The 14,940-nt window shown below is 39.2% G+C and overlaps 1 protein-coding gene across 1 annotated transcript in view; it reads right to left on the bottom strand.

The window, feature by feature from the left end:
- Window positions 1-1,825: 1,825 nt before the first annotated feature.
- Window positions 1,826-14,940, bottom strand: part of GNA12 (G protein subunit alpha 12) — a 37,971-nt gene continuing 24,856 nt past the window's right edge. The window contains exons 3-4 of the mRNA XM_086759335.1: window positions 4,841-4,891; window positions 1,826-3,825 (exon numbers count right to left, since the gene is read on the bottom strand). Coding sequence (XP_086615461.1) covers window positions 3,256-3,825; window positions 4,841-4,891 — 621 coding nt within the window. The 3' untranslated portion in view covers window positions 1,826-3,255. The remainder of the gene's footprint in view (window positions 3,826-4,840; window positions 4,892-14,940) is intronic.

Raw genomic sequence — 14,940 nt, 5'->3', positions numbered from 1 at the left:
ACTGACCTGTGGGTGTCAGGGGAGAGACAGCAAGAGGCCGCTTTTTTTTTTTTTTGCCTTAAGTAGTTGTTCAAGGTCTCCATCTGATTATCATCCTGCCTGTGACCCATTTCCTGACTAGCCAGATGAACAATAAGCCTATAAAGTTAACAAAAAAAGATGTTATCTCCAGCTGTGTTTACCTGCAAGGTTCTTCAGGATGTCACTTAAAATAAAGTTTTTTATTTGTTTCTTGTGAAAGGACTAAGCAACCGACCAAGCCTGTCCTGAGATGTTTGTACAACCTAAGCTACCCAAGTTCTGCTTTAGTAATTAACTGATTTACCATAACATGAATTTCTGGACTCATTACACTAGAGCTTAGCTTGAAAAAAACCCAAAAACCAAAAAACCCCAAACCATAAAACCTCAGTTGTGGTAAGAAGTGGAGTATATTTTGTAGGCAAACAAATATACTCATCACTTAAAAAAGATCCTTTCCCTTATGGGTCAAATCCTTCGCAAACTTCAGAAGTGCTTGACTTTTGCAAGAAGAGTTTCCTATCTTGGGTTCCTGGTGTGAACCATCACTATCAAAGTCTGAGAGAACACAGAGCCTGCAGAGCTAAACTACAGATTTTCATCTGCAGTCTACAGCATCATGCTTGGATCCATTTTATCAACAGAAAGAAGAAAGGCAACAACAGGCCTGAGGTGATCGAACTGTTAGCCTAAAGCTCTGGTTTAGTGTGCAAAAACTGCCGTATGATACAAAAAATTTACTAGCAAGCTTGAGAGCTCAATATCTTATATTGTTTCTTTTCCAAGTGGAAATTAAGTTACTTAAAATATATGTTGCATTACTAGCTCTATGCAGAGTTTTAAATCCATAAGGTGACTAAGGATACAAAACCATGGATGAGCATGAAGAGAAAAACAGAACAGGAAATTCCACGCTATGCCTCCTAGGTAAAACTACAGTAGATTCAGACATAAAACTGAGGTAATCCTTGAGAAAAAAATACAGTTGAAAGGGAATGTTTAACTCATTTGAGAAAACAAGCGTAATATTAACCCATCTAGAAAATTTAGTGAAAGAATAAAGCTCACAGCAAACTAGGAAATAAAGTCAAGTCAACTTAGAAGTCAGGTCAACCCACAACTGCCTCCTCTTTCCCAGTGTCCTGTGTGAAGTGGAACCACTACCAAGAACTCCAAGAACATCTGAAAGCTGTGAAAACAGTCTTAGTCTTCAGTCAAACAAAATCAGCTAGCTTAGAGAAACGAACCTTATGTGATGAGTAAACTTGTTTGCATCACTCTGTGTTGAACATTTACCTTTTCAAATGTAATAATCTTAAGTTTCCCCCATGTGAATATTAGTCACATAACATTTTTCCCCTCCAAGGTTAAAAATGAATAAATATTTAAAAGACAGAGTTGGTCCTGGCAAAAATAAGACTTGTTACAAGGAAGCTAATTCCTGTTTAAGTTTGCTGAAATTTAAGTTAGATTTTCCCATCTGCAACTTTTCACTTGCTTCTTAACCTCAAAACCGTGCGCGTTACATAGTGCTGAAATAGCCACATCGTTTCCACTCTGAAGCCTGCAGAAAGAAAGCCAAAAGACTGCTACATTAGGAAACTACACAAAAATACTGATATGAACATCTGCAAGCTTCAGAGGGGAAGAAAGACTCCAGATTTTATCCAAATTAACATGAAAGCACAACAGAACAGGACTTTTTTCTTACCACATTTCCCATGGGATTACCAGCTGAAGTAAAACGTTGCTTGTTTTGACATGCCGTTCCAGGCTCAAAGGGAATAAGAACTCCAGGGAATCTGCTGACTTTTTACGGGGAGAAAGAGCCCTTCAGGTTTTATTCTTGGATAAAAACTATGACAAAAATTGCACAGTAAACTATGTTTGAAAATGACCTAAAGGATAGCGCTACAATGTTGATATAAAAGGCAGATCTTCAGTTTGTTCATGTAGCCCACTGTAGTAGAAAAGATCAGATATGTCTGTACACAAAGAAGGCACCTGATAGTTACACAGATTGAGAGAGCTAGGAAATGAACAGTTCATATCGACATTATTCATAGCTTCTTGTAGTTTTACACACAAACCATTGCCCAAAATGGGCAACTCCGAACTTGACTGTACTCAGAATGACATGTGCATTACTGTACGCTAAAGATCCCGTTAAGACACAGATAAAAGGCTAATTTTACAGCAAGGTCTTGCTGTCCAAACGCATCAGTGCAGCTGTAAAAGTGGGATCTCTAGGGTGTTCAGTCTTCCTCTAAGGTCAGCTTTCGGGAACGAATCAAGCAGCTGCCGTACTACCAAAACCTTCGCTTAAGAGCTGAATCAGCTTTCCAGCTTTGGAATATAGATAAAGCCCTGTCACACGAGGTACTGAGCCTTCACAACTACTGCCAGCTGTGGGTGTGAGAACAGTGCTGAATTGTCCATGAAGCACATCTCACTCGAGCACCCACTGTGCAGATACACGGCCAGGTGCTCTAGCACAGGCTGCCTCACCAAGGAAATCGGTTTCCCCATGATGTAATATCCTTTACACTTAGTGCAAAATAACCCCTTCTCCGTATCAGCGAGACCTTAGCTTCCCATCCAATTTACTCCAACATGAGTTTCCTTACACGGTTTCAGACTTTTGCCTCAAGACCCTCATGCAAAACCTTCAGGTAAGAGCTGTGCATCCACATGGATAAGTGGATTCCAGACCCTTGGCAAAGCTGAACATGCACACAAGATCTGGTTATATTCTTAAGGGTTAAGAACGGAACTTCCATTAATGTTCTCCACTACAGCTACCAATTGCATTACGTTTAGATTAGCTTGATCAATTCAGCACCTCCAACCTACAAAAAAAGGCAGTTTGTATGACTAGTGTCTCTGAAGAATGAGCATATTCATTTAAAACAATGTGTTTTCCATACATGGTTTGTCAGAGATTTTTTTTTTTTTTCTAAGGCAGCAGAACGTGGTTGTGTTATTCAGCATTCCAAACTAGGTACAGAACCTACAATGGCCATGTTTCAGTAGTGTTTCTAGTCCAAATGATTCAGTAGCTAACATCAACGTTTGACTCCTTCGGCTATAGCTCCTCTGTTTGGACTGGCTAGTTTACAGCATTCCTGAGCCAAGTAATTAGCATGGGTCCTACACCGCATGCAAGGGCCATAAAGGATAAAAACTTTGATCTAACCCTCTGGGAAATTTTAGCAGCACATGGGCTGCTCTCCTTCACTGCAACATAATATCCTTCAGATTCTCTTGAAGGATTGTGTCCTTCACGGCGTGAAACACAAAGCGGATGTTTTCAGTGTCTATGGCAGTGGTGAAGTGATGGAAGAGCGGCTTACTACGGTTTCTCCTCTTTCTGTCAAAGCACTGCACCAGATACCGCTGAACATCTTCTAGCCTGTGAGGGTCGCCTTTGAAGTCCGAGAAATACTTCTTAATGCTGACAGTCTTTACCTTTTCTACAAGAAGATCCATCTTGTTGAGGAATAGGATAATAGAAACATTAAAGAAAAGCTTGTTATTGACTATTGTCTCAAAGATATTCATGGACTCCACAAGTCTATTTGTGCGCCTGTCTTCCATGAGAACCTGATCGTATTCACTGGAGGAGACCATGAACAAAATTGAAGTTATTCCATCAAAGCACTGGAACCACTTTTGACGCTGAGATCTCTGTCCACCTACATCCACCATCTTGAAAGGTATTTTTTTAATGATGAAATCATGCTCTACTATCCCCTTGGTGGCTTTTCTAGCCAGCAAAATATCTTGTTTGCTGGGGAAATAATTCTGTAAAAGAAAGGAGAAAAGCGTCAGGAAAGTCCTTCAAAAATGCTAACTAATGACAGAATATTGAAGCAATGGGCAAAAAGAAAATCAACAAAAGCCATGGGTTTTTTTCATTGTTGAGTGAAGAAATGAATATGGACTGTTGACCATTTATCTCAACACGTTGGTACACACCTACCAGAAGATCCCAAGACAGATGAAAATAAAAATATAAGATCAATTCACTTGCTCACATTTTTATCCTTCAAGCCTTCCATTTTCAGGCTGAAGTCTATTTTATCATTACGAGATTCTTAGCCACAGCATTATTGTCATTTAGGTAGTGTTCAGCAAAGCAGATCTCCAAATCATCCCTGAAAGGATTTTTAAAATGAAATCTAGTTTTTCACAGTTCATTACTCTTACAAAGGACATCTTGCAAACTTTAGTGGAGATACTTCTTCCAGGTTCGCAGTGCATGACCAGTGAGCACAGCAACATGTTCTACCGCAGGCTCTGGCCCAGCCCACTACTGTAGAAAGATTTGCTCTTCAGAAGCTTATCACTGTTACTACTTAGGAAAAAATCGTCTCCCTTCTTTCTCCTCCAAGTCTCCTGACAGATGTTTTCATTACTGATTTTGAATCCTACAAGTGCTAGTATTTTTTTTTTTTTTTTATTTGGTAAGGTTTCATTCTGCTACCTTAAGTAGCACCAGTCATCCATGATGAAAAGTGAACGAGATCTAGAGACTATGTAGAAGGACTCACAAAAGAAAATACATGCGTAAATACAACTTCCATAAGCAATATTTGTTGTCGGTCAAAAAAGATTCAGCAAATACTAAGTTTCAGTTTCACAAGGCTGGAGTTCACTATTCATAGAGTAAAGAACACTGAAGTTATTTAATGCCTTATTATTTAAAAAAAAAAAACAAACAAAAACCCAAACAATAAGAAAACATTAATCATAGCCCACCCAGGCTTCCATTATCTCTCTGAGCTCTTTTAGTTCAGAAAGAGAAGGTACATCTTACCAGCTGACCGATCCGATCCAGGTTATCCAGGAAGTATTTCACCGATTCACCCTGTGGAAAAGGAAAGAGGTGGGAACTAAGCTTGTTTCTAGGACTGCACATCCAGCTGAACTATATAGCCTTTCCAACACGCACTGAGGTCTAACAGAGAAATATCACAAGTGGAAGCTTGGACAACATCTGGATGTGCTGCAGGAGCTGGAACAATAGAAGTACTACACAGATGAATTTACATCAAATGCGGACAGTGACGTGGAGCTGCCATAATACAGTACTGACACGCAGGTAAGGCAGGATTTCTTCTCAGAGCAATTCTCTGCCAAGTTCTAGAAAAATCAAAGTTGAGTAGAGAACTGAATAAATGCTCAGATCTATCTAGTAAATCTTCACAATGGAGTGTTATTAAAGCCAGCCCTTTGCTTTGGCTTAAAGAATTACGTTTTTTTTCTCCTTGTATGATGATTACAGTCAATTGACACTGAGTGGGAGTAAAAATGAAACGCATTTATTAGAAACCAATGTATTTTGTTTAAAATTCATAGCAGTGAACAAAAGCATATCCTAGACTGGTTGGCATATCTTTAGAAAAGTGAAAGATTTAAGTCACCCACAACTTGCGATAATTTCGGCTAGACTTGCTTGTAAAAGGGGGGTGGGGGGGGAAGGAGCATTCTGAAAGACTCTGCTACAAAGTTTCCCTTTTAGGCTCAAGGGTTTTAATAATGGATTTGCTGATCTTGTACAAAATCCTTTAGCAGTTATATTGAGAAGAAAATAGGCAATGTTTACAAAGAAAATTTATTATTGTGTGAAAATGCATAAGAGGTTGTTGGGTTTTGGTTTTTTAATAATTTTTTTTAAACAAGCTTGCCCGTGTATCACACACATATCAAGTGCCACTTCACAGTAGTAGACAGAAGAAGCCCTGCACATACTTATTAGAAGCAGTAAGATTGTTTCCATATAGATGGAGATTTTACTTCTGGAGTGAAACTACCTTTGGCAGAAGCCCATTCTCCTTCAAACACTTCCCTTTCAGTTCTTCAGATGAAGATGATCTGTTTAGTAAGAAAACATTCTTCATTGTTTAGGACACATGTCTTGCAGTTGTAGCCATGTCATAAAAATGCTGAAATGGAAAACCCTGCTGCCTTTTAATATTTTTAGGCAGCAAGACATGTATCTATATCACAAATCAGGGCTGTGTCCATAATAACCAAACTGACGGTAGGTGCCCTCACCAATTCAAAATGAGAAAAGTCTAAAAATATCATCTCAGATTCAACAGCAATGTAAGTTCTTGAGCCATACATTCTCCTCTACATCATAGGCTTGAGACAACAAAATAGAATTATTCCTCTCTGGTGCAAGTGCAAACAGATGCTGACACCAGAGTTCATTCTGAAGAATCAGACTGGAGACCAGAGGACTCAGTGTACTGCACAGGTACACACCTTCAGCTTAAGGCACAGACAAAAAGGAGCTGTAGCTTATTATTTCCCAACATTTAAAACTGGAAGTGTTTTCTCATAAAGGAGAGAGAACATGTATTTGCAAAAAGCTACTATGTATCACAAAAGATTTACAGTGGATCACTAGCACAAAAAAAAAAAAAAAAAAAGACTTTTGGGGGGAAGTTTCCAAAGAACAATTGCTTTAAGAGCTTCCTTACAATCATGAATTTTCATAAGGTGAAAGTAATTTCCTGTGTTTTTTGGCACTCCGTTGGATCAGAAGAGGTATCACAGACTGCATGAATAAGAGAAAAAGGTTTTCCTGTACAGCATTAGTCATATTCAGGAGATGGGAGAGCCCAAAAAGAAAAAGGTCACTGAAACTACAAAAGAGCCCTTCTCTATCTATCGAGCTTTGTCCTACACAATGCCTTTAGATGTGCAGCAAGGCTGCAAACAGGCTGTCTCTGATACAGCTTGTTCCTATTTCCTACCCAGTTGCTGTAAGAGTCCTCGCCGCGTCTGTACACCCTCCCACGCCGGAGCAGGAAACAGCTGTATGCGTGTAAACTGCTGGGACACACAAGCAAGTTCACCTGATTTACAACTCCTGCCTCCCCTGTTTCCTGCCCCACGCATCAATCTGTTCAGCATTTTGCACAATAAAATGAGGTAAGAAAATAAACTGATGAATAAAAAAAAAAAAAAACCACCAAAAAACCCAAACACGTTCAATTCTGCAGTGATTTAGGGAAACCAGCGAGGTCTAGTTTCTCATACAGCTCTTCGTAACATTGCAATTAAGCCAAATAATTAATTCTGGGAAATTTTAAGGAGTAATTGCAAAACACTTGGATAGCTGGGTAGCCAAGTCAGGTTGCTGAAACAGGTTTGAATACCATATGCATGGTCTGACAGATCCAAAGATATCTGAATATTTTCTTGTAGCACAGAATTCAAAGACATCAGGTACTTAAGTCAAAATATCTGTTTCCAGTCAAAACAACAAATCCCTCACAAGCTCCAGAGGGTCTGAAGTTAAGAAAAGCTCAAAAAAAGCTGCCCTTGTCATGCTGAACTATTTTTTTTTCCTCTCTTGAAGACACTGACCATAAACAAGCTAGTTGGGGTTTCTCAGCACAAATTCTTCGTGTTTCTCCAGTCACCTAGCTATTCCGCTACATTCAAAACTGGCTTAGCACTTCAAATGCTCTCCTTCTCCAGATTTTAGCCAGTTATTTCTGGTTCACTAGCATGACTTCCTACAGAAGCAGCAGCAAATATCTGCAATTGATTCATCAGATACTAAAAATAACTTTGCACAGATTGACAATTTCAATAGTACTACTTTAACAGTTCTAGTGAAAAAAAGTTCAGTAGCTTTTTGAACACAGCAATCTGTTTTGACTATGCTTGCAAGCAGCAACATAGAAATGGAAGCCAAAGCTATTTATACTATTTATACCATATTTAAATATCTAAAGATAATCACATCATGGTGTGTTCACTTAAAAAAAACCAAACAAAACAAACCAAACAAAAAAGGTCCAGGTCCGATGTGTCAACCTTTTACAGGCTGGTGTGTCAAGAAAAACTGTGGCAGCTCAGGAAACTTCCCCAGATCAACTACATTCATGGAAGATAGCTGAGCTCCTGTATTTTCAGACTTAAAGAGACCCAAATCTTCTTGTATTTCCCTGTGAGTACACTATTTCCTTTTAAAAAAATATTCATAGGTAAGATTGTGAAATGAAATAACATCTTTCAGATTTTAAGTCAGCACGGTACTGGCACACCATTCTGTCAGAGCCGCAGTAAGGTATGTCAGTGAAGCATGTCTGTACTGACTTTTTAATTTTCATTTTTAACAGATAATCTATTAGTATATTTCACATTTTGAAAGTTCTATCAAAGCCTGAGATGACCATCATCTAACTTCACTGTTGATACAAACCAGCTAGCTATTTCTTCCCCCCTCCCTCCTCTCCTTGATAATAAACCAAGATGTCAAAGTGCTGTCTCTCATCCCTGCCCTGTGTTTTCTGGGCCGGCGGTGGGGGAGGGAAGAATGACCTTCAAGTTATGAATTTTACACAATTCAGATATTCCTTTTTAGTACACAAGAGCACAGCATAGACCGTGAGTCTTCCTTAACTTCTTGCTCACCACAGAAGAGTTACCACAAGCTCTTGGATGATTCATTCTCTCACTGCTAATCTCTTCTCCCTCTGCAATACGTATCCTCTGAATAACAGTTTTGCCAACTGGGACCAAGTGAAGGAATAAGAGATGCTGTTCCCATTGTTCAGCAGGATGAGTCACTGCACATCTGGGAACCGGGGGAATCAAGAAACACAAACAGAAGGCCTAAAACGAGCCCACAAGTTCCACAATGCAGCATCACTATTGGTTTGTTGTTTTTTGGGGTTTTTTTTTTTTTAAATATTATTTATTTATTTTTAAACTGCCCTATCTGCAGTATCAAGTTTGGTGAAGCCAGAGAAAACAGTACAACTGGCTTGAAAACTGACTGGTGGAGGAGAAAGGGAGGAAAGGTACAATGTAAACATATACTCTTGCTTCCTGAAATAGCCCTCTGAAGTTCTTCTTTTCTACCCTAGATTATTTCCAACACAGCATTCTCAAGGGGCAAAAGACAGAAAATTAACAAGAAATATTTATTCCAATTTATTCTATATATTTTGTATTATATGAATGTCATCTTATGATTAGCACCAAATAAATTGCCATGAAAATAACGAATTGAATTCAACATCTCTGTCTCTTGAGGCTATGTTCATAGCACATAAGAAATATCCCTAAAGGAATATGATAACTAACCTGGCATCAATTCTTCTGCCATTGGTAGCCTCATCGCAAAAAGCAAGCAGAAGACATTTGGGCAGAGTTCTCCAGCAGAATTCAATTCATAAAAATAAATGCACAACAGATTGTATGTAGATTGCCTTAAGATAGCCACAGAAACTCAGTAATAAGAAGAAATGTTCTGCAAGGCTAGAATTTATCAATGTGTCACTTCAGCCCTCAGCCAGTTATTCAAAGTGACAGTTGGTTAGATCAAAAATTAGAAAGAAACGTCCTATTGTCCAGTTCCCTAAAATACAGGCTCACTTCAAACTTTTCCTTCTGAAAAGCAGTTCCTCTACATTCTGCTCTGAACTAAAAGACTTGAAAGGGGACTTTTTGTTCCAAATTGGCTTTTTTTCCTTTCCTTGTCCCAAGGCCTTTCTGACATAATATTAATTTAGCCCTTCCTGATCATTCTGTCTCTAGCTGCTAAATTTAGAGCGCACAATTTAAGGTAGACCTGCCAGTCTTAGCTTGTTTCAGATGATGAATTAAACCACACAGGAAGGAAACATTATACTTCGAGGAAGCATATAATACAGATCTACCAAGATTCCCACAAATACAGCCAAACACACAGAGAAATGGATACTGTAAGTAACTACCACAGCCAGCCACGGAATCTGCAAGGTGAAAGCAATGGTGATCTGAATAAAAGAACAGTGGTGTTTGTGTCCCACCCTCCACTCATTCCACAGCAGGGCTGAGAAATACAGAGGAAATCCAGGAGAGTCCAGAAACAAGTTTGGGAATCTCTCTGCCTTTAACCTCAGAGATCTCAAATACATGAATATGATGGACTGAAAGCACTGACACATAATTTCATCCAAAGTTGGCCTTTATATAAGGTACTGTTCCTTTAGGACTGACAGAATGCAATGCTAGTATTAATTTGCAATGCTAAATTTTAAGTAAAATCTTTGTTTTTCTGACAAATACCGAGATCTCATTTTTTCCAAGTTTCCTGGGATGTCCATCACCTGTGGATTGTAAGTGGTTTGATTGTTACAATTTCAAATGTTTATAAAAACGAGATATCCAACATTGGAGACTGCGTTAGATCTGCTGTGTTTTTGGGTACCGAGATTAAAACCCAAAACCTCTGCAGCAAAGAGACACAGGAAACAGTTTTCTTGGTGAGACTTGCTGGACATAACAAGCGGGGCAACATCCTGCTGCCGTAATTCACATAACCTTTGGTAGTGAACACGCAGACACGGCTCCAGGTTCTGCATCCTAGTTTCGTCCAAGGGAAGTAGTAGTCCTTCAAAACCCTGAAGGCCCAGGGTTAAAATTCTCATGAGGCACAACTGTTAGCAAACAACCCTCCCTCCACGAGCCTGCAGGCTCTTCCAACAGAGAACTTCTAAATCTGCACTTCTATTCAGCCTCACTGGTAACAGGGCATGGATTTACTACAGCTGAAAGTGTGTTCTCTTCTCTGTGACAGCTGATAAATTAAGTATTATTTTCCAAGGAGATAAGCAAGTCTGTGCTCGTTAAGCATTCACTCAGAAGGATGCTGAAGTATCCTAAATTGCCCTGAAATGCTGATACCCGTTCTACGCCATAATTCTGTTCTACAGATATTCTACATCCTGTCTGGGCACTGAAATTTATTGACACAAGACAAACATTAATTTTTCATTCAATCACCAGTTCCAAGGCAGAGACTAACCACTTCTCTGTATTTAAGCCATACAGAATTCTAACTATCAAATCTCTCTAGTGTTGTTTAACTTCCTCCTTAACAACACACTGAGCTACTGGCTCCCCTCCAGCAACTCCAGTGCTTATCCAAGTTGCTGCTATCTGGACCCTACAAACATACCAACTGGAAAAAAAAAAAAAAAAAAAAGGTACCATTTGGTTCCAAGCTTCGTCTAAAAGCTACCTCTTCTTTCTCCTGCCTAGTTGTACAGTGTAGGTATCAAATGTTAAAGTTCAAAAATATTTTAAAAAATTCATTATTTGTCAGCTCAGTAAAAACAGACAATGCAAAGATCTGTTTGTCCAAGTCAGGGTGGCTTTCTATATACTCACCCCACATGGCACACTGGCCAAACTGCATGCTTGACAGCACATGCATAAAAAAAGGTGATAAATATTTATTTAATTTCCCCCCAAAAGTCTAGGTTAATCTAACTCCCACATCAGTTATAAGATTTGTGGATTCCTACGACCAAGTGAAATTTTAGTCTTACAGCTAAGAAACACTCTTAACAGGAGCAGATTTCTCAGGGTGCAGGGCAACTCCTACACGCATTAGCTTTTCCCAGCAATTAAATACAGCAACTCTTTCGGAAAGTGCTGCAAGGAAAAAAAAAGGTTACATTTTTTCCTTAAATTCTAGGTGTTTCAACATCAACAGGATGTAGAAGAGATAAATTACTCTTGGTACTATGTTAACAATTCTGTCCATTTGTCTCAAATATGCACACCAGCAACAGTGCCTCAAGGAGGAAGGGAATTTTCTGTTAATAAATGAAAGCAGGCTCATCCTGCAGTATAAGCTTCAAGAAACATTAACAGGAATGTCCATCATTTTGATTTTACTCCTACTTACTGTGTCCTCACCACTGCTATTCCTGCTTCACAGATTTGAATGAATGTAAGAAAAGCAGGTGCAAACAGCAGAGAATACAGTTCTGGCTATAAACAAAACACAAGCGCACACAAACAAATGCACAGCACAATAGAAAAGGGTTAAATTATTGTTGTTGTGTTTGTTTTTGTTTTTTTTTTTTTTTTTTTTAAGTCCTAGGAAAATCCTTAATCAGACTTGCACATCAGCTACAGCGATTTAGCATTTCCTAGTCTTCACTGACAAGCAGCTAGCAAGATTCAAGGAGTAGAGGCAAGGGAATATATACCCAATTTATGTGGAAGAATCAGAGTTACGTTTAAACAACAAAAAAAGTCTGATCACTGTATCCAACATCAGCAGCGTGCCCAGCTCACACACACTCCTCCTGGCACGAGTGGACGACAGACCTAGTCATAAGCATCCCATGAAAGGATTCCTTCCTGTTTCCCTGCCAACTGTCTAAGTGAATACATTGTCTGAAATTGCTGCCAGAACCCTTTCATCTCAAACACCGGAGGTTCTCGGTGAAGCTCAACTAGCGCATGCCAGCTCAACTTCTTATTCCAAGCACAGCCGGCTGAAACGCACAAGAGAAGGCAACTGAAAGCAGTAATCTTGCCACACTTAAAAGAAAGTCCCGAGCTGTAAATGGAAGGATGGATCCAAGATTCCAGCCAATCACTAGCAAATTATCCCATTTATTCTCAGTGGGCAGCTGCCATGCACAAAAAAGGGCATTTCCAACTAAAGCAGTAGTATTTAGAAGCAACTGGATGTTTTTATAAGTCACCAGGAATGATGCACAATCACCTTATTATGTGACCCTAGTCCAAGGCTTTGTTTTCAGCAGCTCAGTATGCAAACCTAAAACTTGCTTTGTTTACAGAAGACATCTGCAGAACTAGATTAGACACTGACAAAAGAAAAAAAAATTACCTTATGAATTAATCCAGTCAGCATGCTGACTATCTGATCAAGACTAAATCACAAGTTTACCAGTGAGCTTCCCTTTCAAATCTTATCAGATCAAGGGATGGGAAATAATTATCTTAGATCTCGTGGGCTGAAAAACAGCTAACACCAGCCATGAGAGAACACTGAGCTTGGACTTTTCCATGGCAAGTGGCCAGCTGGAAAGCTAAGCAACTTGAATGCATTTACAACAGGCATAACCTTGAGTATCGCACAGAACGATGCTTCCTACTCCCCTTCTGCACCAAAGCATTTGTTGCAGAGTGCCCTAATGCTCCACTTTCTGTGTAAACATCACGCAAGTTTTACTGAAATTTGTCTACGTCTGTTGTAAAGACGACTGTAAGGATTGGAAAGAGTAATTATCCCTCACAATTTATTTTTTAAAAAAGATTTTCTCATTTTGTCTGTATCTATACAACTAAGACATTTTTAGGTGCAATGCAGACTAAGATGATGGTCTTGCAAGATTCAGAAAGCTGCTCGGTATGTGAAAGTTAGGTTTCAGGTGGAAATTAGACTGAGGTAAAATGCAAGGTAAGTCTTAATTGCACTCAGGTGTGTTATTTAACAGTTTGATTCCTACAAAACCAAGTGTGGAGGCAATAGAGTGCAGAAAAAAGTATCTTCCACCTTGCTTAAGTTAATCTGAAGTTTTTCACCATACCCATTACCTCTGCTCTCAGCAGACTCAACTACAGAGAACACAAGGCTTGCAAGTTTGAGGGACTCCTCAAGCCAGTTTCCATGTCTGATTTTCAGAAATCATTTGTCCTAGAAAAAAAAATTTCTCATTTTTCAGTAATAGCTTGGTATTTGTTAATTCTAAGACTGACCAAGTTTGAACTATGAAGTGCACTGTTTCTGCCAGCGTTACTATGCTTGCTTTCCCACTGACTTGTCAAATCAGTGGAATTCCAGGACAAACAGTAGCATGCTCTCTGTTTGCGAAGCTACTCAACATCTCATGTTCACCCACTTACACTGAGACTGGTATTGCACTGGTATGACTTTGCACGCACCCGTAAATGGCCTAGATCACTAGTGATCAAGTTCTTATGTCATACGTCAAGAACACTTATTTCATTAGCTCACAGCTGTACTTTGAGTCTGTGAGAGAGGGTTTCACACAAGAAGTGACTGCCCTCTCTATAACCTTGTCTCTCCTGCTCCAGTGCCAGTGACAATAACACGTGTTCTGTCCAGCGGATGAGCAACACCAAACCTCAAACAACCTTTGGTGATCTGAAATACACTTCAGTTTCCATTCACAATGAAGACAAGTTTTCTTTGTGATCTGATTTATAGTCGTTATCTCAAAACATTTATTGACATCCAGTCATGACGTATCAATTATTCCAAATATTAATATGAAGACTTCAAGTAGTCTAAGCTTTTTAATTTCAGAATTTCTTCTCTTTCAAAACATCCAGGATTGCTTTTCCTGCATTTTTCACTCCAATCCATCCTACCATGCAACTCACATCATTACTTTCACTTATGAAACCGAAATTGGAATGGACTTACCTGAGCTGAAAATTAAAGCTGCTCAGGTACCGATTCACTAAAGGATCAAACATCCCTGAGTGAAGGCTCACGAGGTGAGATGACACAAACGACAGCTGTATTAATGTGCAGCTCCTTCCTATTTTCATGTGCATCTACACTCAAATTCTTTGACATAGTTCTCATTCATTTTAAAGCTACTACTGTGAACTTCAGGCTTATTAGAAACAACTTACTGTGGAGGAAAAAAGTCCACAAGTAATGATGACGCCTTGTACCAAAATGGAATGCTTTGTTTTTATTCACTCTCACATTCATTTGCTTTATACCAATAAAGTACCGTAAGCATCTGACAAATCTAAAGATGAAATAAGCAATTTGAAGTAAGTGACTTGGCTTCTACCCTTAAGGCCTCATCTATACATGTAAATTAATCAAGTCACAGTGGAAACTGAGGTGGGTTTAACAAACTTTACAAGCTGTTGAGCAGACTGGTCTATAAAAAAAAAAAAATCCTAATTAAAACCCCAGTCACATCCTACTGAACTGCAGAGGGGGAAACAGTCCAGCCACGTGGATGGCCATCTGAACTCCTTGCAATCTACAATGCATGACAAAAAATGAGGATATAGTAGGCGGTTCTTTTGCCTGCTGCCCAATAAATCCACATCTAACATCAGCACTGATTCAGTGCTGTGCTCTGACCAGAATAA

Source organism: Chlamydotis macqueenii, chromosome 15, assembly GCF_036417535.1.
Source record: "Chlamydotis macqueenii isolate bChlMac1 chromosome 15, bChlMac1.mat, whole genome shotgun sequence".
In the NCBI taxonomy this organism is placed as follows: domain Eukaryota; kingdom Metazoa; phylum Chordata; class Aves; order Otidiformes; family Otididae; genus Chlamydotis; species Chlamydotis macqueenii.
The sequence above is the reverse complement of the archived record's forward strand: the minus strand, read 5'-3'. Positions and strand labels throughout refer to the sequence as shown.